The sequence below is a fragment of the Chelonus insularis genome, unplaced genomic scaffold (genome assembly GCF_013357705.1).
Source record: "Chelonus insularis isolate UGA/USDA-ARS -01 unplaced genomic scaffold, ASM1335770v1 contig_206_pilon, whole genome shotgun sequence".
Classification (NCBI taxonomy): Eukaryota; Metazoa; Arthropoda; class Insecta; order Hymenoptera; family Braconidae; genus Chelonus; species Chelonus insularis.
In genome coordinates this window covers 208-24,169 of record NW_023276426.1, presented here as the reverse complement: position 1 = coordinate 24,169, position 23,962 = coordinate 208, and the positions used below count along the sequence as shown (strand labels likewise).

The window sequence follows — 23,962 nt, the reverse complement described above, 5'->3', positions numbered from 1 at the left end:
TTATTATCAATACTAACTGTTTCAAATGTCTAGTGTGAGTTTGATAAATAATGATTTTCCAACAATAAAATATTATGTGCAGTTATTATTAAATAAGATCAGTTTTAATTACAATACTTACTTTTTCTCTGGCAATCGATGGAACGTAAGATGCGGCTTCTTCGCATATGAATTCTCGCAGCCGCGATAAGCACAAACAGCACGCGAAGACATCGCAATTATATCGTAGCACTACGAATCTTTTATTAAAAAATAGCACTGCACAAGTTGTACTACGGGTGTAAATGATATTTTTTATGTTCGTAAATGTTTTTATCAATATTGGTAAAGACAGAAATATTCCGTGTTCGTATTTCAAAAAATATTTTTGAAATGACAGATTTGAATGCATGGTGGACGCTCCCACGCCAGTATTAGCATGCGCGCGCATGATGGTCAGCGAGTGCAGTCTATTTGAAGTTTTTTAAAATAAAGTGACTGAAATAAACACTCGATTACGTCCTTCAAACTTTAGTTAACTTTAATCGATAGAGAATTGAATTCTGTATCGATCTGTACATATAAAAATGTGTCATCTTTTCCACTCATATAACTGATGCAGTAGGACTTGGAAAATATTCGATTCATGTTGAATGCGTGTACGCGGAGTAAACATTTTCTAAATCTCACCGCATCGGATATGAGAGTAAAAAAAGTGACACGTTTTTATATGTACAGATCGATAGGGAATCAAATTCTCTATCGATTAAACTTGACTTTTATTTTTTTTTGCGAATTTTTTTTTGCAAAAAAAAAAATTCATTAAACATTGTTAGCTGCAAAAATATAAAGCTTTATCTATAAATACAATTTAGAGATTTTTTCAATAATAAACAATCATGTTTTGATGCTATAATAGATGATTAGACAATAAACAGACGTAGGTTAATTAACGAGTAATTATTTCGTAGTTAATTTGTTATTTATAAGTTAAAAAATCCCGAAATTCTCTTTATAGATAGACCTTTATATGTTTGTACTTAACAATGCTTAAGGAATTTTTTTTTGCATTTTTTTGGCAATAAAAAATTCGCAAAAAAAAAGTTCCTCGAGTATTGTTAGTGATAAGAAAATGTAGATTTATTTATGCATTAATTAATTTTTTTCGCTAGACTTCAATTTTCAATACTGATGTCGGATTATTTATATTACTTTAAGAAGTCGTAGAAACCTAAATGAGAATTATAATCATTTGTAGTGCTACTGATTGGATTGTTCGGAGCGGTAATGATGATTCAATGGAATTGTCATATGAACAATTAAAAAGCAAACGTCTGTGTTCAGAACATTTCGATGAGAGCGCTTTTTCTGGAGGTAAGCCGAACGGTCAAGGACGACGATTAATTTGGAATGCACTACCGAAAATGACTCCACTTAATTTGGTATGTACGGATAATTTTAATCGATCTGGAAGCACGAATAATTTTAAAATTCCGCGAAGCATTTCGACGCCGCTCGAAAATATTTTAGCAGATAAGGAGTCCGAATCAATCGATATAGAGTCGTCAAATAGCGTATTGATTTCTAACGATCAATCGGGAGCTAATCATAATGACCATCGATCAACGAATAATCAATCATCTGTAAACCAGCATTTCAATTTAGAAGATCGTATTTCTACTCATCGCGAACAAATTTTATTACGTAAAATCGCTGAACTGGAATTAAAAAATAATAACGCGAAACATACAATTAAAAATTTGAAAAGATAACGGAAAACTAATCGTCCTACGCCCGATAGTATCATCAATGACGCTTCCAATTATCTAGATTCTGATCAGCTTATCATATTAGAAATGCAGTTGAAGCGTTCCGTTTCTTCAAAAACAGAGTGGACGTCAGCCGAAAGACGTTTTGCAGTATCACTGTACTACGTTTCCCCTAAAGCATATGTTTTTCTCCGCGATACAATAAAAATCACATTGCCTTGTCCTAGTACAATTCGGAGATGGGTGAATAATCTCGATATTTTTACCGGTTTTGATGACGAACTATTCAATAGGCTACGCGCGAAAATCGACACAATGGCAGTGCGAGAATGCGACGCGGTTTTAATGTGGGACGAAATGTCGATTAAAAAGCTTTTAGAATATAACTCGAAGCGGGATATTGTAGAAGGATTTGAAGATCTTGGGGAGCTGGGTCGATCGAATAAGCACGCGAAAAAATCTCTCGTTTTTATGATTCGCGGATTGACATTCTCGTGGAAGCAACCAGTTGCATATTTTCATTCACACACCGATGTGAAGGGCGAAAATTTAATTATTCTCATTAAATCGTTTATTTCGAAATGTACTAGTGCCGGTATTAATATTAGATCAATGGTTTGTGATCAAGGGTCAAATAATCAAAAAGCCGTGAAGTTACTCGGGATTACCGGAGAAAACCCGTTCATTTTGTGGAAAGATAGGAATATTTTTTTTAATTGAGATATTCCACATCTATATAAATCAATCCGTAATCGTTGGATTGAAAACGATATTCTCGTAGCAGGTTCTACAGTATCGTGGAACGTGATCATTGATTTGTTCAAACACGAAAGAGGAAACGTGTGCCGCGCGGTTCCGAAGTTAAGTGAAAGACACGTTTTCCCTAATAATTGGAATAAAATGCGCGTTTCACTAGCAATGCAAATTTTCAGTGCAAGTGTAGCTGCGGCTTTAAAAACGGGGTTTCAAACCTTATCATTAAGTAATCCTAATTGCATAGCAACCGCGAATTTTGTAAAACATATGAATGATATGTTTGATTGCCTTAATGCAAAGTCCGTTAAAGATAGAAATCCATTACGACGCGGAATTTCATTTCAGTCTCTTCAAGTACAAAATTTTATTGATGAATCATTAGAATGGATTAATACGTGGGAATATGTAAATAATCAGCGTGAATTACCACCGTGCTTTTCAGGATTAAAATTGTCATTAAATTCAATTACGTTACTTTCACGAGATGTTCTTCATGGTGGTCAATCCTATTAATTAACGTCACGCCTTAATCAAGATTGTTTAGAGAATTTATTCGGGACTTTACGTCGTCGTTCGGGCAATAACACAAATCCATCTTCAATGCAATTTCGGCATAACTTACAATATAGCATGATTGCTGGATTAATGTCAGCCCCCAAAGGTTCTAACTGCATTGATGATAAAGGTAGAGATTTAAATATATTTTCTAAAAATTTTGTCGTAGATGAGATCAATCATGGAAGAATCCACGAAATAGATGAAGATAAAGATTACCAAATTGACAGCGATAGAGACAATGAACCTGATAGTGATAGGGACGATGAAACTGATATTGATACGGACGATGGGAAAATGATACACGGAGAGAAAAATCATATAATTTTTGTAGAGAAAATTTCAGAAAAATTACCATGCTCTCTTATAATGCGTGCGCGATCGACGACCAAAGTAAAAAGTATTTTACGATCATGTAAATATTATTAAATTGAAACGTAAATATTATCAAATTGAAACATAAAGAGTATTAGTCATGGCTTCATAAAAATTGTTGTGCTGGCATGGTAAAATTTAATGTGCTGTATTAGAAAACTTCCTTATCGATTTAGTAAAATTTCTAAGTATGCTTAACAATATTTATATATCAATGTATTAATTTCTCTACAGCTTATTATTTATTTTTGATTCAAAAAAAGGCTGTAACGTAAAAAATTAATAATGTTTTTTTGATTTAGGGAAATTAAGGAATCGCGGTTGAATTTGATAATGATAAAACACTTTTATGAATTATTAAATATATCTTTATTTAAATTAAAACCAATTTTTGAGAATAAATTTCGCACCATTAGATGCTCTTACAAGATTTGTAATCTTAAAGCTAAATAGGTCATCCAAATTTAGTACATCCCACGTATACTGATCGTTGTACAATCGATAACATTCAGTTTTTTCGTAGAGGAATGTACTTATTAATTTTTTAACAATAAGACATACTTTAATATTGCTACAAACTATAATATTATCTACTTTGTAAAAAATAGGAGCATCTTTATGGCACTTGGAGAACTGTTTCTAATTGTCTATCTTTTTCAGGGCTGAGTATAAGTCTGCTGAGTAAATTTCTTAAGGTTTTCTTCAAGCATCCATTATCTCGATAATATTTTAAAACACTTTTGCCATCAGCTGAATTTAATAAAAGTTGGTATATAGGCTGTAAAAAAAATTTTTAAATATAAATTATTTGTCCTTTGTTCAAATAGTTATTGATCATAAGTTAATGACACTCACGTTGTTGATAATTTCTGGACGTTCAAAATGCCCTTGTAAATCCTGTAAGATAAAACTATCTAAAAATTGAGAAAGAACACAATTGACTAGTAATTGAAAAAAATGCCAACGGTTAAAAACACTGGAAAATGACTACTTTACTACAAAAACCATCATCTTTTGATCACTTATAATTAACGAAAGAAAAATTTTTCAATTTTGATAAATAAATCCACTATTTCACTAACACTGTTAACACTTTTGCACTTTACAAAAGTTGAGTTTGAACAAAAACTGATTCGATATTTTTAATTGTTGTCATTTTTTCGACAAGAAAAGGCTTAGAAGTTGTGTTGTGGGAGTTAGACTATTTAGTATGAACTACTTACCATTTTACTGTAAATAAAAAATAATACCAAAATCAGTTAATTATTTAAGAAATGAATAATAGATATTATGAATGTTAAATATTAGTTGCTATTAAAGTTTGTGAAAGATTACTTACGTCGTTACAAAATGACGCACTTTTATGTGTCACTGTATAATGTATCACTCTCTATTGATAACACAGTCAATTACGCACTGAGGAACAATAAACGTATTCAAACCTGCTTCGAAAAACTTCCAAGATGCCCGATCTTTTCCGACCTTCGATTCTTTCTTATGTTAATAGCAGAATGCACGTTGTTTTAACTTAATAGTAGAATATCTCGAAAACTATGAATCCGAGATCTAGACATAATGCGTACAATTTTTAGAAAATCGCTTTACGAACAAAATGACCCCTTATAGGCTTCTCTACGATTAATAGTTAATGAGATATCATTTTTTTTGTTTAAAATAATTCTCATGCTCAACAGCGTTGATACCTTCTTTCTCTTTCTTTCTTTCTACTATTAGCAGATAGCATTTGAAAAATTATAAGACAGCATGGTAAAATATATTAGTTCGTCTAGGACTCTATGGCAGCTTAAATAGTAATTTTTGTAAGAAAAACAATTAAAAAATATTTTTCTGTCGGGAATGGAACTTTTTACTGTGCTGTTTTACAAATTTTACAAAGCTGAATTTTAAGAAAGAATATTTTATCCTTTAAATTTTCTATGATTAATTATAATTTTTATATTTTTGCCGTACAAAATTGACTATGTTCGGCTTTCACACGTCGATTGTAGTGCTGAGCACAGTAATTTTTCTATGAATTTTCTCTCCGTGTAGAAGCTTTCTTCGAAAATGAGAACGATGATAATGATGATAGTGAAGATCAGATAATAGAACTTTCAATACCAAACTTAAAATTTTGCGCGGTTAATTACGTTGCGGGTTACTTACTGAATCGGCTATTCAGAAAATTTGAATGCGAACAATGTAATAAAATTTTAGTTAAAAGTAATGACAAATTGACGGATAACACAGAATTGTTAATTTTTTGGAAATCGTAGGATACAATAGATGGTAAAAATTTCGGGCATTTAGTTGTACCTTCTGATAGATTTTATAAAATCATTCAGGAAGCATACAATATATTTATGATCGAATTTCCAAAAAGAATTCATTTAGAGAACATCGCGAATATTCTTGAGCGAAAAATTCGTTTTAGAATCGAAGAAATTGATAGAAATTGTTGGCAAGAACCGTGTGAAGAACATCGCGATTTCATAGTTCATTTATTCGTTCGAACATTTATATTTCAAAATTTAAAGTGGATGAATCGAGAAGAAGAATCAAATTTAAAAAAACGAAAGAATGGGAAAAATAAAACCGATAACCAGCCAAATTCAAAATTAAGAAAAGTCATGAGTAAGTAGTGCAATTCAAAGATAAATTGTCATAAATAAGATAAATTAGTATAATAATTATAAATAGTTGATATGTACTAACTATAAGTATAAAAAAAAACCAAAAAAAAACAAAAAAAAAATTAGAATTAATTTACATGTAATATTAAATTTTAATATAGTTTTACTTTTTGCAGCTCATGTGATTTGTGATGAAGATCTCTCATATTATGGATGATAGCATCAACAACACATGGGCCGTATTTAATGTTAACTTTCATTTAAGATAAGTAATTAATAGGATATTCCATTTTTCATAATTCCATAACCTTTTGATCCCTGCCTTAAATACCTATCCCCCCTGGTGAATGATGTCTATCACCTTCTCGCGGTATTCACTGAGTAGCATCAGATAAAAAAAATTCGAACAGTTCAAAAAATAATATACAAGAAATATTGCAATGAAATGTAAAACATATCATTACAAACTTTTTATCTGGTGCTAGCTAAGTATAGACAAATCAAAGTAGAGTATTAATTTATTTAATTACATCAATGTCATGATAAAAAGAATTCTTAGTACTGGTATTAAAATGACTGTTCTCAACCCTACAATTATAAATACAACAGAATAAAATAAAGGTAATTGAAAAACTTGAACATGGTACTTCATGCACTAATTATTATCGATGTTACCCCTAACAACTAATACGATGAAATCGCATTGAAAATTAAATATCCGAGTGAGCTTATATACTCTAAAAATATTTTTCTCAATTATTTTTTAATTCATGAATGAATTTTAACAATTTTTAAGATACTTAGAAGTATACCCGTGTGGAAATATTTTTTCTGATATATTCTAAAAAATTCGGAAAAAAAGTTCTGAAAGGTTCTGAAATGTTCAATATTTGTTCTGAAGAACTCGGAAAAGTACTCTGAAACGTTGTCGTAATTGGAACATACTTTTTCAGAAAGATTCAGAGTCAATCAGAAGGAAAAATTTAGAAATATGGAGTTTTCAGAGTAATTCTGAATAAATAAACGATAATCAGGAAAATAAAAAGTGAAATTTTTGAGATTTTCAAAGAGTTTCAGAGTAAATCAAAATTAAATATAGAATTTAAATTTTAACATTTCAGGATATTTCAGAAACAATCAATATAAAATATGGACTTCAAATTTTTACATTTCAGAATATTTCAGAGACAATTAATATAAAATATGGACTTTAAATATTTACATTTCAGAATATTTCAGGATATTTCAGAAACAATAAATATAAAATATGGACTTTAAATTCTTACATTTCAGAATATTTCAGAAAAAATCAGAAATGTGGAGTAATTTTCGGAATAAGTTGAAAAAAAAATTGAAATTAATCTGAGATAGTTGCATTCATCAAAGAAACATATTTATTGCAAAATTATAAAATTATAAAGTATCTTATGAATATAATACAATAGAGTTACAATAGGAATTAAAAAATGAAACCAAAATCTTATATACTTCATAAATAAATTAAATGAATGATTTTCGATAATTTAAATAGCCAAAATGTCCTAGATTCCAACGTTTTCATCATAGTCCTGTCATCATAAAGAATTTACATTTTTTAATGTTTTCATCATAATGACAAAACTATGTTAAAAGAATAGGCATCTTGGACATTTCGCCTATTGAAGTATTAAAAATCATTAAATCAATTATAAAGTAAATTATTGCTAAACTTTATAGAGAAATGAACATTGATCATTAAAACTCTCAGTCTATGCAAATCATTTAAATCTCTCTATGCTGTACATTATTTGTAAGAACAAAAAAATTACATTAAATAAAACAGAATAACTTTTTTATAAAACTTTTCGTAATAAAAAATATTTATAGCTTATATCTATGATTAGAAGAAACCACTAGTGATGGTTTTACAATATCGGGGTAACCATATTGCAAATACTGATTAATGTTCAACTTAACATAACATCAGTCATTACCTTAAAGAGGTAGGTTTATCAATCATTTATCTCAAGAAATATTCAATAGAAATTAAATGAAAAAAAAAATGTTAATCTCTTGTACTCTTTGGACGAATTGAATTGATGATTTTCGATAATTCAAATAGCCAAAATGTCCTAGATTCCAACGTTTTCATCATAGTCCTGTCATCATAAAGAATTTACATTTTTTAATGTTTTCATCATAATGGCAAAACTATGTTAAAAGAATAGGCATCTTGGACATTTCGCTTATTGAGTTATTTAAAATCATCAATTGAATTTACGCATTAGTATTAATTATTTTCATCAGAATCGTTTTCGCTGTTTGTGCGCTTACGATTTCTTCTCGCTATCTTTCCTCTGGCGCCCTTAATAGCTCCTCCCAGGTAAGCATTTACTTTCTTCATTTCAACAGTTTGTGTCATTTTATCGCGGTGTCTAAGATACCTCTCAAACTGATTTATTACAACTAACTTTTTATTTTCTTCGAGAAGTGGATGGTTCTCTCTCCCTTCTATGTGAGCGACAGATCTATTAGCCAATTGTTCGTACCCCCAGAGGGCATAAGCTAATTTCGTAACGAAGAGACTTGGTTTAACTTGACTTTTTGATTTATTATAAGCAACTTCTCTAATCCACTCGCCCTCTCCCAAGTAAATAAGATCGGATCTTTTCGTTCCTACAGTGAGATTCGCCTCATTATTCAAATTCAAGTTGTTCGGTAAAAAGTAATCTCAGTGGTGGTGCTTCTATGGTTGAGGCTGAGTTATCTATTTCAACCACCTGAAAAATCAACAATTAAATGATTTTAAAATATCAACTGTAGGGAGAGGTTTCAAGACGACAGTTTATTGGCTCTACAGAATTTTCTTTTATATATATGGCTGTAACCCGACAATTTCTGTAAGTAATATAGTTTATGTATTTGTGCATCATGTAATTGTTTTTGCAAAACTAGCCAAGTTTAACAATTATTGTAAAAAACATCTAATCAAACCATACTAACAGTATAAATGTTTTTAAGGACCTTATGTCTTTTGCATTATAAAAAAAAAGGATAGTTGAAAAAAGTTTCGGTCAAACTATTTTGTGTATTAAACATTATTAAAATTAGAGGAATATTAAACAATGGCTACTCACATCTTCAGTGTCTGCATTTGTACTAGCTCGGGCTTTTTCGTGGGCATCTATAATGGCCTCAGCCATCTTCCGTTTTACTGCTTTTTTTTTTGTCTCAAGCTTCTGTAAGGCATTATGTATATATATTACTGTCATAATCAAAGTTGTAATGGTTGTAAAATTTGTAAATAAAAATAAATAAATTATATAATTTTGCTATATTTTCAATTTGGTAAGGAAAGCTGTCGTTGAATAGATTTTAATAAATATTATTAAATTATCACTTTATCAATAAATGAGACATAAAAAAATATTGTTAGTTATCCATTGTAAAAGACTAAAAAGACACAAATTTTTATCTCTTAAAATAAATAAAGGTGATTATGAGGAGAAAATTGTAATAGTAAAGTAAGCTATTGAAGATTTATGTTAGTGGAAATTAAGTGCAAGTATTAGATCAAATTCAACAAGAACTTATCACTACTTTTCAGTAATTTCTTCTGATACTTTATTATCAGGGTGAAGTTGTTATTGTAATGGCTCCGTACCTTTTCCGCTTTTGGAATTAGCAAGTAAAGTATAGACAGTAATAATAATAGACGTAAAACATTATATTTAAGATTTCCGGATTTCTATACTCTTCACCTTTTGCTGTAATTCTTAATACATAAACGCAAATAATTAATGATCAAACTACAGGTGTATTAAAAGCAGAAACAAAATTTGACGGACTCATTCGATCTCACAATCATCATGAAACAACTATAGCTCTACTCAAAAACTGTACTATCCACTCTACTGAATCATAATAACTATTCAAAGCTATGAGTGTAATTAAGACCCATAAATAACTGTCATAACATTGAACTCATTGAAAAACTTCTATTTCAAAAGGATTACCGAAATTATTTTTTTACGTAATAATAAAAATGCTGAATTTTCAATAAATTAAAAGTCTTTTTTATTGAAACAATAAACAAGTTTCATATTTAAAAAATGATGAATATATTTACCTTTCTTTGTACCTTAATCACTTCCTCTTCGTCTTTATCACTTTTACCGTCATCATCGTTTTTTGACGTTTCATCAGTTTCATCATCTGTATCCATAATATCTTCAATTTTATCGGAGTCGTTTATTTTCGGATCAGGTATTCTTTTTTCTGCAATTATATTCTCCAATTCCTCTTGTGTTTCTTAAAAAAATGTATATGTATATAAATTGATACTAAGTAGTTGGATATAATTAGATAGAATTATATTGTTCTTCAATAATTTAAAATTATTTATAGAAAACGAACAGTTTCTATTCAAAAACATACAAAAGTAATAGTAAATCATGTGACTAAGAAGAAATTTACACCTTTTATTTATTGTACTTTATTTATTCAAAGTACAATATGATAAATTATTTTCGTTGGTGGAATAAAAAATACGTTCTCGTGCAAATTAACATTATAATTATAATGCATAAGCAAATGAAATTGAATATGTTTAAAAATAAATCATTTTATTACGGCAGTAGTTAAAAGTATGTATATACTTCAATCCATTAATAGAAGAAAAGTATAGGGCAGTTATACTAAGGCAGACACTGCTTTATTAACTGTTAAGAAATATTTAATGACGATAAAATTGACAATTAGATATTTAAATCTACTAATGCGTTCATAACCAATGCTTTTTTACTATTTTAAAATATTTCTTATCAGTTGAAGAGCATTTATTTTCACTAGTAATAAATCATTTCTTAAGAGTAATAAATCTCTTCCATCTGTGTATATCACAAATATCACCCGAGTCAGAATTTTACTCTTATTTTGCCGCTGAACCTCCTGAAGTCAGGAGCATCAGCGGGAAAAAATTATTTTTTCGTATAAGAAAAATAATATAAAACCCGAATATTAATAGTATTTCATTTATAATATTCATTATTGTGAATTTAAATAAGTAGATTTATAAATTCGACACAGCGCAGTGGATGCAGGAACCTGTACTCGATCTCTCGATGTTAAGCAAAATTTCTCGTGTACAGAACTTGGATGGGTGACCGCCGGGAACACCAACGATTTTCTCTACTTCCTGCTAGACCCCCTGAATGAAAAAATCCCACTGAACCCCCTGAATTTTTTTTTACGTTAAACCCCTTGAAATTATTTTTGCCGCTGAAGCCCCTGAATTTTTTAAAAATATTATGCCGCTGAAGCCCCTGAATCGGGAATTATGAAGGGGGTTTAGCGGCAAAATATAAAAATATTTTATATTATTTTTCTTATACGAAAAAATAATTTTTTCCCGCTGATGCTTCTGACTTCAGGAGGTTCAGCGGCAAAATAAGAGTAAAATTCAGACTCGGGCAGTGTTATCTAATATCTTAATTATCATATTCGAATTTATCATCAAGTTCTTTCGACTATTTCTCAAATGTGTTTGTTAGTTGGCAATGGGGACGACGCGTTCGTAATGGGGATGCGTTCGTGATGGGGGCGTGTTGTTCATACGATATTTTAGAGTCGTATAGCATGGTTTTAGGTAGAAGATCGACCATACTCGAATTGTAGGTTGTCGGTTTAGGTGTTACTCATTTTTGTTTAAAAAACGAATTATTGTTAATTATTTATACCATACATAAATTTTATTATCACATTTGTATACATTAAGAACAAATTATTATTTTTTTTTTAATTAATTTGTTACATAAAAATATATAAACTATATTTGAATCATGGAAGGAAAAGGTTATGAAAGATATTTGGATCCACACAACAATGAACCGATGCCACGGACGACAGCTTTTCGATTAAAAAAACAGATGGAATCTTCTGAACAAGAACAATCTTTATTGAACGTAAGTAACATACGTTAAATATACGATTAAAATATAATCCATATACGTTACGCGACATAAATGCTGTCTCAGTTCGGTATAAGAAAGTATAGGGAATCTCATGTATAACCTAAAAAAAAAACTTAAATCGGACGGCATTCATGTCGCGTGGTGAATCGCACATGTGCGAGCAATCGTAGGTTTAAATCCTCGACTGGAGATAACTTTATTAGATGAAAGATGTTTTCTTCCGAGATCGCTAATCTGTCGTTAGTTATAATTAAATGATTCATTGTGAATACACTGCAAACTCAAATGTATGAGATTTAACCGAAATATGTGTGTAAATGCTTGGAAACAGATTTCACAAACATAAAACGAATGAAACATGCACACACGCTATTTTTAGGAATTTCAGAAGTAAAGTGTGTGAATTTCAGTCGTAATCGATTTTATTTCAAAACCAATGTTTTCAAGCTTATAAAGGGTGACTAACATTTATAAGCACAATTCGCATGAACTCTTTTTTTAAAATAAGCTATTTTTTACCTTTTTTTTAATTACATATCACGAGGAAATATATCGGAAACCGAATATACATACATCTTGTGTAAGATTTTTAGAGAATTTATCGAAAAATACAATGAGTTCAGTTCGAACTGTTTACGATGAATAGTTTTCAAAATATGAATTGTTTAATCGGAACTCGTGTGACTGTATAATAAACAAATTACTCTAACTTTTGGGCAAATTAACTTTTTTTAAGTATTTCTTTCTTTCAATAAAAGCTGTGACTATCTGTAATACATAAACAGAATGGACATCAGTTAAGGAAGTACTGGAGGTACAGAAAAAATCAAAACTTTTATCGACAGTGGATATCTAAAGTAGGGTTAAGTAAAATATGAATTATACTTTTTCTGGGACTGTATAAAATTTTTAAAAAACAGTAAAAATGTCATTTATATTAAACTTGAATCATTTTTTTTCTTCATAAATTAGTTATTTTGACTATAAGTATCGAAAGAAATCATCAAAATATTTAAAACAACAAATTTTTTCATTTTTCACATGATGGCTGAGCTATTTTATAGATTTAGTATATTTTAATTAAATTTGTTTATATTAATAAGGAACCTATTAAATGTTTTTTTCTCAAAAACATGGCATAAATATTCCAATTTATATGTGACGACATTTTAAGTTATCTCCCACTTCTTTTAATATGTTAAAGTGAAAAAAGAATGACATGTGACGTTTTTCGTACTCTACCAATGTTAAATTATGGATTTTCATTAATTTTTTCTCGAAAACTACGAACCTTAGTAATTTGACCTTGAGAACCTTTTTTGTGTGTCTTATATCAAACTTATCTATGGTGTAAAAGTTAATATTCATCATTTGTGATTACCTCCCATACCCTCCTTAAGTTGCTTAAATTTGGAAAATAAAAGATCAATTTATTCAATGAATTGAACAAAATTAAATAATGAGTAATAAAATGAAATTAAAGAGTTTTCAAAGCGTATTGACTAGACCATTAGACACTTTTTCGATATCTTTGAAAATTTTTTTAAATATCTCAAAAAATATCATTCAGATGATCTGAAAGACAATAATCAGTCAGATGTAGGACTCGATTTCGAAACCAGAAAGTCGCGACTTAGAAAACTTAACGAGAGAGGATTCCTTTAACTTTATCGAAAAAATATCTGAAAGGAAAGGTATCACACATGTATAATCATCTTCGATTTGCAGTGTAGAACTTAAAAAAAAATAATAATATACTTTTAATAAAAAAAATTAATTTTGTGGAATATTTTACATCGGATAAACTGTTCACAATAGGATGAAAATATTCTGATCAGTGTCGCTATGTGTTTCATAACAAAACTTGTTTTTTGTCAATCTTTCAAAATTAATTATGACATTCAATTTTTTAGTTAAATGAAAGGGAAAATCTTTCTACTACTAAACATTCTTCTTCTGATGATGAATATTCAAATCGAACTGACGATAACATGGAGAGAATGTCTATATCGCCACCAATTGGAGAAAAAGTTATCAACAATCACTGTGGGTGGCATCAATTTGACTTTATAGACAGTGACAGCGAAGAGTGAAACAATCAACGATACAGATGTTTGGTTCGATGTAAGAAATTAAGAAAATGAAAAATTAGCTGTACCAAAATTTCTTTAAAAGTTTTTTACCAAATAGTTAAAATTCTTAATTAGTAATGAATAGCAACGGGACTACTAGCAGTACATAAATAATATATAATAATTGGTTTGCACATAAATCATTAATAATATATTGTTAACCAAGTAAACAAAATGGGTTTTTTTATCTGAGTGTATAATTGCTACCCGAGCTGTATGCGAGGGTAGCAAACACCCGAATAAAGACGTCCTGTTACGTTCCTCTAGTTAACATATGAAATTTTTTTATATTGTCGCCAAAATTGATCATTTTTCTTAGTTTCAAGGTTAGAAGGGTTTTTCTCCCTAAAAAAAGACAACGCCCGTCTGTGCATAAGCACAAACGATTTCTTGTCCTTTTGTAAGGAAAGAAATCCATTGTTTTCTTACCTAGAAACAGGAAAAAAGGTTAAATTTTCGTCGAAGATATGAGAAGCAAATAACCTCTGTGACTATCAAAAAACTTTAACGAAAATTTGGTTGATAAATCTCTTTTTATTTGTCTTTAAATGTATATGGTGAATGATGGAATCAGATATTTGGGATTTATATATACATTGTACTTTTACACCCAAATTATCAGATGAAGTCTTTCATTTATTTAGCAGTAATCGTTGAAATTGATAAAGTGTTTTCAACGTAATTAAAATTCCTTTTATTTTCAGGCTGAAGATAATTCAAAATCTGCCGAAGATGATGAGTCAATGAATAACGACATAGTAAGACCATTAGAAAACTAATATTATTTAATAGGTATTTTGAAGAAATATAGTTGTAATATTTTTGATTAACACTCTTTTAGCATAATGACGACGAAGCAACTTTTCTGTTAAGCCAAAGGTTATGTGAATGTACTAATACTACGAGAGGAGAAGCTGTTATGATGGTACTTTTATTAGGTGCTCAACACTCACTTACATGGACTGCAATAATTGACATTCTTTCAATGATTAATACCTTGTTTGGAACAAATGTTGTACCAGCATCAAAATATAAATTATTGAAGAATTTGTCAGTACCGGACGATGCAGTAAAATATCATCTATATTGTCCTGAGTGTCAACAATATATTGAAGAACGTGCAGATTTGAAAATAGCAACACCATTATCATGTACGAATTGCGAAGAGACGATCCCCAAATCAAAAATATCTTTCTTCTTAACATTAAATTTTCGAGCGCAGCTTCAACAATTGTTGGAAAATACTGAAATACAGAAATTTTTCGAATCTGAACGAAATCGACAAAATAGAGGAGTACTGGAAGATATTTATGATGGTCATGTTTACCGGAAATTCAGTGCTGACAATCAACCTTTAGCTAACCGTTATAATCTGTCCTATACATTTAATAGCGATGGGTGCCAAATGTCAAAATCAAGTCGACTTGCAGTATGGCCGATATACGCTATGATTCATCAACTACCACCGAAGTTGAGGGCAAAACATATCATTATGACTGGTTTGTGGGTCAGTAATGTGGAACCGAACATGAATTTATTTTTTAAACCATTTGTTAATGAAGCAAATTCTTTATCAAGTGAAGGTATCCAATGGAAATTAGGTAAACGGCAAATAACGAGCAAAATATTTCCACTCAATGGATGTTTTGACTCCGTTGCACGTTGTAAAATTTTAAATATGAAACAGTACAATGGCTATTTCGGATGCACGTTTTGTGAACAAAAGGTGATTATTTGAATGGAATACGATATCCAATATCAACTACTGTGCCTGAAGATCGTACAGATAGATCTATCAAAATTGCAATGAATGAAATTATAAGTAATCCACAAGCACCAAGTGAAATCAAAGGTGTTCTTGGTCCATCCATTTTGATGAACTTGGAATATTTTGATTTGGTCGACGGCATGGTACCTGACTATATGCATTCAATATTGCTTGGAGTTGTCAAACAGTATACAGAAATTATATTGACTACCGTTAATGCAGAATTTTATGTTGGATCTCCTACAAATTTACTTAGAATAAATCAGAGATTATTATCGATCAAACACCCTTCATGTATTACACGAGCACCCAGAAGCTTGCAAGAAAGAAATATTTGGAAAGCATCTGAATGGCGTTCATGGTTGATATTTTATTCACTAATTTGCTTAGATGGAATTTTACCTGCTCAATACTTAAAACATTTAGCATTGCTTGTTTCATCTGTAAATATATTTTTATCCAAAAGTATAACAAATGAGATGATCATCACAGCGGATGGCCAACTTATTAGATTTGTTACATTATTTCAAGAATATTTTGGAGAAAGAGCCATGACTTATAATATACATTTACTTCTTCATATGCGCATCAGTGTATTCAATTGGGGGCCATTATGGACTCATAACGCCTTTTGCTTTGAGAATGAAAATCATTTCATTTTACAATTGAGAAAAAGTCCTACTTATGTAGCTTTACAAATTGCAAGGAAATATTATTTGTACAAATCACTTCCAACATTCGGAGAAAAATTCATCAAAGGTGAAAATTTTAACAAGTTTTGTAGCAGCACGTTAAATGGAAGATTAAAATATAATTTTAGAGAAGGAAATTGTATATTAATTGGAAATGAAGTGATTATGAATTGAGTGAAGTAGAACGAAATCTGATTGATTTACGAGTAGCTGTAAAAAATTTACTCGAATGATTTGTAATGATATTCGATATACTTCAGAATGCTACCGTAGATGTGAGAAAAAAAATGACTCCATAATCCAAATGAGAAATGGAAAGTTAGGAATTATTTCAAATATATGCTACTTTTTAGAATCAAGAAATATCGTTATATATTATCGCGAAATTTTATTGAATGATGATCCTTTCTTCATGTCAACAGAAAATGTAAATATTACTCACATCAAAAAATGTTCTGTAACAAACATCATTCAAACTTGTAATCCGGAATCCTTAGTTCAACCAGGTTTTTTAGTTGAAATAAGAACGAATAACCTACTTTTTATCACCATACCACAAGGATGTTATGGAGATTGAAATAATTTTTAACAGATTTCAAAAGTAACTATGATTTTACTTATTACTAATTTAATAATTACTATTAATTACTAGTACTTGATACTTCATTAAAAGTTCGACCTAAAGCACTGGCTTTATCCTGCATTCCATCAAATGTTCAACAAATCTATACGCAGTTAATTTTATTAAAGAGTGTATAAACATTTTGATGAGAATTTCGCTTGAGAACAGGTTTTCAAAAATAATTAATAAAAGATAAGAGTATTATTAATTTCAATAAATCCAAAATAATAAATAATTTTAGCAAAATTTAGAAAATTTATTTTTAATTAATTCTATCATAACTCAAAAATCCAGAAACTGTTCAGATAAATAGAAAGATATTTTTGTAATTTTAATTATTAACTGAACTGAAGCCATTAATAAATGAATATTAAATGAAAATGATGAACTGAGAAGAAAAGTACTCTTTTTTATTTCTGGTGTTTCTTGAAATATGATCATTTCTATGAACTTTGATAGTAATGACAAATTGTTTGATAGATAGAAGAATATCAAGTGATCGATTGTTGGAGAACCTTTAGTGAGAGATAAACTCTGTTATTAAAAAATGTCGTAGGACTTAGTTAATAAAGCATCTGTAATAAGTTCATAAAATTTATTAACAATTACTTGCATTATGAGTATATTTCAGTGGTTTTAGGTCATCCATCAATTAACCTTTATTGATATGGAAGCCACAAAAACAGGTCAATCAACACCAGGTAACTATCAAATTGATAGTATCATCTTTACACCAAATAAATACGTAAATGGTTCATTATTATTTTCCGTACCAATTAAAATTGCGTGAAACTATGTAAAGCATAGCATTTTGTTGTAAAGCATCGAATTTCAATATTTTCTATTTTTTCTAACATGTATAATAATTTTTAACCCTACATTATTATTAGTTTATAAACTTCGGATCATAATTGAAGTCATAGAATAAAGAAAATGATTAATAAATTAAGATTCAAATTTTTTTAAATGGATTGTGACAATAATGAAGAATAAATCATAACTGAAAATAAATAAGAGAAATGAATCGACGATTGTAGAATGATTCATTTGATTTCTAAACATAAAGTATCTTCTTATACATTGATTTAACTTAAGTCGTAGAAATATTATCAAAACAAAAAATGATATAGATACAAAAGAGAAACTTACCTCATGAAAAAGAAAGCATATAAAATAATCATAAATATATGTAGATTTATTTGTAGAGTGCACAAAGTGGTTTACTAGATATGATGCCCGGAGAAAATTATCACATCAATTCAATTTTATCATTCATTATTCCATTCCATTTTTACTATTATAACAGGTGTATCTGTAAATTAATTAGATATGTTCAGTAAATTCAAATGTTTGAAGTTCACAGAAAATCGATAATTTTCGCTTTAGGTATACAAAGAGGCATTTAATTATATTTGTTACAGTGATGAATGCAGAAGTGATACATTAATTTTGAATCATGTAAATTAAGATGGAAACTTTAATATTTATATAATTTCTAAAAAAGATAAAAGATTTTTATGAATCAATGAAATATGCAAATAACGATACAAGTTGATACACCAAAGAGGTTATAAATTACTATATTATTAAACATGTATTTGATAAAGTCTTTTTTCAATAAATCGTGCACACTAATAAAAAACAATTATGCTTATCTTACCATTAATATGTGTTTATTAATAAATCTCGTATCTTCTTTTTTTATTTAATAATAAACGCGTTACAATGAATCACAATCACAATTTTCACTTTTAGTACGATTTCTGTTACTGACTCTATCTTTGAAAGTAAAAGTATACAAGTACGTGTGTGATGCCCTCACATCAACCACTAGGACTTCTCTCTGACCCCACTTCTCGTTCTATCAGACACGTGATAACCTTTCAAGAACCAGTACATGCAGGCACGTTGTGTGAGACGTTGGGTGCGCAATATAATTAAGAAAATTCGTTTTGTCGGAATTAATATTATTTTTTTGTGCAACAATGAAATTCGCGTACATAAAGTTATTAAAAACTTTAGAAAAAAAAATTGTTAAGACTAAAAATATAATCGATTTCGACACTTATATCGACAATCCATCAAACAAACAAATGTATTTGTTACACGAGAAAAATCTAAAGAAATCCTGTAGAATATTATTAGTTGGAGGTGAGAAAGATACATTTATTATTTTTTATTCATGTTATATGTCTGTAAATGTTATTGTAGCAAAGAAATTTTTTGAATGAATATGAAATAAATTACTGATACGTAGTTATTGTTAATGATTGTCGCCACATGGGAACAATGGTTAGTGATAACCTTAAAATAATTGTACAGGGTGTTTCCATACTTATTCTCAAGCCGGTTTTTAGAAATTGGGTTGATATTAAAGATGAAAGAATTACTTTTTTTTAAAATTAATTTTGAATTTTATAGTTTACTTCTATAACGCACATAAACGACATGTAACATAAATAGTTATATATGTGTATAGTACCTTATCGATATAAATTAATTGTAGTATATACGTAATTTTAACTACTGCCTTAATAAAATGATTTATTTTTAAACATATTCAATTTCATTTGCTTATGCATTATAATTATAATGTTAATTTGCACGAGAACGTATTTTTTATTCCACCAACGAAAATAATTTATCACATTGTACTTTAAGTGAATAAAGTACAATAAATAAAAGATGTAAATTTCTTTTTAGTCACGTGATTTACTATTACTTTTGTATGTTTTTGAATAGAAACTGTTCGTTTTCTATAAATAATTTTAAATTATTGAAGAACAATATAATTCTATCTAATTATATCCAACTACTTAGTATCAATTTATATACATATACATTTTTTTTAAGAAACACAAGAGGAATTGGAGAATATAATTGCAGAAAAAAGAATACCTGATCCGAAAATAAACGACTCCGATAAAATTGAAGATATTATGGATACAGATGATGAAACTGATGAAACGTCAAAAAACGATGATGACGGTAAAAGTGATGAAAATCGAAGTAATAATGACAGAGATGATGAGGATGAAAGTGATAAAGACGAAGAGGAAGTGATTAAGGTACAAAGAAAGGTAAATATATTCATCATTTTTTAAATATGAAACTTGTTTATTGTTTCAATAAAAAGACTTTTAATTTATGAAAATTCAGCATTTTTATTATTACGTAAAAAATAATTTCGGTAATCCTTTGAAATAGAAGTTTTTCAATGAGTTCAATGTTATGACAGTTATTTATGGGTCTTAATTACACTCATAGCTTTGAATAGTTATTATGATTCAGTAGAGTGGATAGTACAGTTTTTGAGTAGAGCTATAGTTGTTTTCATGATGATTGTGAGATCGAATGAGTCCGTCAAATTTTGTTTCTGCTTTTAATACACCTGTAGTTTGATCATTAATTATTTGCGTTTATGTATTAAGAATTACAGCAAAAGGTGAAGAGTATAGAAATCCGGAAATCTTAAATATAATGTTTTACGTCTATTATTATTACTGTCTATACTTTACTTGCTAATTCCAAAAGCGGAAAGGTACGGAGCCATTACAATAACAACTTCACCCTGATAATAAAGTATCAGAAGAAATTACTGAAAAGTAGTGATAAGTTCTTGTTGAATTTGATCTAATACTTGCACTTAATTTCCACTAACATAAATCTTCAATAGCTTACTTTACTATTACAATTTTCTCCTCATAATCACCTTTATTTATTTTAAGAGATAAAAATTTGTGTCTTTTAGTCTTTTACAATGGATAACTAACAATATTTTTTATGTCTCATTTATTGATAAAGTGATAATTTCATAAGATTTATTAAAATCTATTCAACGACAGCTTTCCTTACCAAATTGAAAATATAGCAAAATTATATAATTTATTTATTTTTATTTACAAATTTTACAACCATTACAACGTTGATTATGACAGTAATATATATACATAATGCCTACAGAAGCTTGAGACAAAAAAAAAGCAGTAAACGGAAGATGGCTGAGGCCATTATAGATGCCCACGAAAAAGCCCGAGCTAGTACAAGTGCAGACACTGAGATGTGAGTAGCCATTATTTAATATTCCTCTAATTTTAGAAATGTTTAATACACAAAATAGTTTGACCGAAACTTTTTTCAACTATCCTTTTTTTTTATAATGCAAAAGACATAAGGTCCTTAAAAACATTTATACTGTTAGTATGGTTTGATTAGATGTTTTTTACAATAATTGTTAAACTTGGCTAGTTTTGCAAAAACAATTACATGATGCACAAATACATAAACTATATTACTTACAGAAATTGTCGGGTTACAGCCATATATATAAAAGAAAATTCTGTAGAGCCAATAAACTGTCGTCTTGAAACCTCTCCCTACAGTTGATATTTTAAAATCATTTAATTGTTCACTTTTCAGGTAGTTGAAATAAATAACCCAGCCTCACCAGAGAAGCACCATCACACACGTAGAACTACCACCGTACGACATAGAAGAACCACCATATAACATAGAAGAACCAGAACACAACATAGAAATACCACCTCACAACATAGAAGAACCACCACTAAGATTACTTTCACCGAACAACTTGAATTTAAATAATGAGGCGAATCTCACTGTAGGAACGAAAAGATCAGGTCTCATTTACTTGGGAGAGGGCGAGTGGGTCAGCCAAGTTGCTTATAATAAGGCAAAAAATCAAGTCAAACCAAGTCTCTTCGTTACAAAATTAGCTTATGCCCTCTGGGGGCAAGAACAATTGGCTAATAGATCTGTCGCTCACATAGAGGGGAGAGAGAACCGTCACTTCTCGAAGAAAAAAAAAGTTAGTTGTAATAAATCAGTTTGAGAGGTATCTTAGACACCGCGATAAAATGACACAACTGTTGAAATGAAGGAAGTAAATGCTTACCTGGGACGAGCCATTGGAGGCGCCAGAAAGACGATAGCCAAAAAAAACGTAAGGGTAGAACAATGAAAACGATTCTGATGAAAATAATTAATACTAATGCGTAAATTCAATTGATGATTTTTAATACCTCAATAGGCGAAATGTCCAAGATGCTTATTCTTTCATTATAGTTTTGCCATTATGATGAAAACATTAAAAAATGTAAATTCTTTATGATGACAGGACTATGATGAAAACGTTGGAATCTAGGACATTTTGGCTATTTGAATTATCGAAAATCATCAATTCAATTCGTCCAAAGAGTACAAGAGATTAACATTTTTTTTTTCATTTAATTTCTATTGAATATTTCTGAGATAATGATTGATAAACCTACCTCTTTAAGGTAATGACTGATGTTATGTTAAGTTGAACATTAATCAGTATTTGCAATATGGTTACCCCGATATTGTAAAACCATCACTAGTGGTTTCTTCTAATCATAGATATAAGCTATAAATATTTTTTATTACGAAAAGTTTTATAAAAAAGTTATTCTGTTTTATTTAATGTAATTTTTTTGTTATTACAAATAATGTACAGCATAGAGAGATTTAAATGATTTGCATAGACTGAGAGTTTTAATGATCAATGTTCATTTCTCTATAAAGTTTAGCAATATTTACTTTATAATGATTTATGATTTTTAATACCTCAATAGGCGAATGTCCAAGATGCCTATTCTTTAACATAGTTTTGCCATTATGATGAAAACATTAAAAATGTAAATTCTTTATGATGACAGGACTATGATGAAAACGTTGGAATCTAGGACATTTTGGCTATTTGAATTATCGAAAATCATCAATTCAATTCGTCCAAAGAGTACAAGAGATTAACATTTTTTTTTTCATTTAATTTCTATTGAATATTTCTTGAGATAAATGATTGATAAACCTACCTCTTTAAGGTAATGACTGATGTTATGTTAAGTTGAACATTAATCAGTATTGCAATATGGTTACCCCGATATTGTAAACCATCACTAGTGGTTTCTTCTAATCATAGATATAAGCTATAAATATTTTTTATTACGAAAAGTTTTATAAAAAAGTTATTCTGTTTTATTTAATGTAATTTTTTTGTTTTTACAAATAATGTACAGCATAGAGAGATTTAAATGATTTGCATAGACTGAGAGTTTTAATGATCAATGTCATTTCTCTATAAAGTTTAGCAATAATTTACTTATAATTGATTTAATGATTTTTAATACTCAATAGGCGAAATGTCCAAGATGCCTATTCTTTTAACATAGTTTTGTCATTATGATGAAAACATTAAAAATGTAAATTCTTTATGATGACAGGACTATGATGAAAACGTTGGATCTAGGACATTTTGGCTATTTAAATTATCGAAAATCATTCATTTAATTTATTTATGAAGTATATAGATTTTGGTTTCATTTTTTAATTCCTATTGTAACTCTATTGTATTATCATTCATAAGATACTTTATAATTTTATAATTTTGCATAAATATGTTTTCTTTGATGAATGCAACATCTCAGATTAATTTCAATTTTTTTTCAACTTATTCCGAAAATACTCCACATTTCTGATTTTTTCTGAAATATCTGAAATGTAAGAATTTTCAAAAGTCCATATTTTATATTTATTGTTTCTGAAATATCCTGAAATATTCTGAAATGTAAATATTTAAAGTCCATATTTTATATTATTGTCTCGAAATATTCTGAAATGTAAAATTTGAAGTCCATATTTTATATTGATTGTTTCTGAAATAATCCTGAAATGTTAAAATTTAAATTCT

General features: G+C 29.0%; 2 protein-coding genes and 1 long non-coding RNA gene across 3 annotated transcripts; 2 read left to right on the top strand and 1 right to left on the bottom strand.

Annotated features, from left to right (window-relative positions):
• Positions 1-3,779: 3,779 nt before the first annotated feature.
• On the bottom strand, positions 3,780-5,248 carry LOC118064442 (uncharacterized). Its single transcript, XR_004690061.1, has 4 exons — positions 4,774-5,248; positions 4,658-4,664; positions 4,290-4,331; positions 3,780-4,212 (listed from the first exon to the last, which is right to left on the bottom strand). It is a non-coding gene; the product is annotated as an uncharacterized lncRNA (long non-coding RNA).
• Positions 5,249-15,828: 10,580 nt separating this feature from the next.
• Positions 15,829-17,339, top strand: LOC118064444 (uncharacterized). The gene is given in 3 exon segments (XM_035079035.1): positions 15,829-15,874; positions 15,877-16,749; positions 16,844-17,339. Coding segments are annotated over 3 exon segments (1,263 nt in total). The 3' UTR covers positions 17,188-17,339.
• Positions 17,340-19,092: 1,753 nt separating this feature from the next.
• Positions 19,093-21,291, top strand: LOC118064443 (phosphopantothenoylcysteine decarboxylase subunit VHS3-like). The gene is made up of 3 exons (XM_035079034.1): positions 19,093-19,383; positions 20,086-20,312; positions 21,196-21,291. Exons 1-3 carry the CDS (start codon positions 19,218-19,220, stop codon positions 21,220-21,222), a joined length of 420 nt encoding a protein of 139 aa, XP_034934925.1. The 5' UTR covers positions 19,093-19,217; the 3' UTR covers positions 21,223-21,291.
• The last annotated feature ends 2,671 nt before the right edge of the window (positions 21,292-23,962 follow it).

Excerpts from the sequence above, each read along its gene's own strand:
- LOC118064443 (XM_035079034.1), top strand. The coding sequence starts at position 19,218 with ATGAAATTCGCGTACATAAAGTTATTAAAAACTTTAGAAAAAAAAATT. Across the intron at positions 19,384-20,085 it reads TAGAATATTATTAGTTGGAG|AAACACAAGAGGAATTGGAG; the intron begins GTGAGAAAGATA and ends ATTTTTTTTAAG. Across the intron at positions 20,313-21,195 it reads TGATTAAGGTACAAAGAAAG|AAGCTTGAGACAAAAAAAAA; the intron begins GTAAATATATTC and ends TAATGCCTACAG.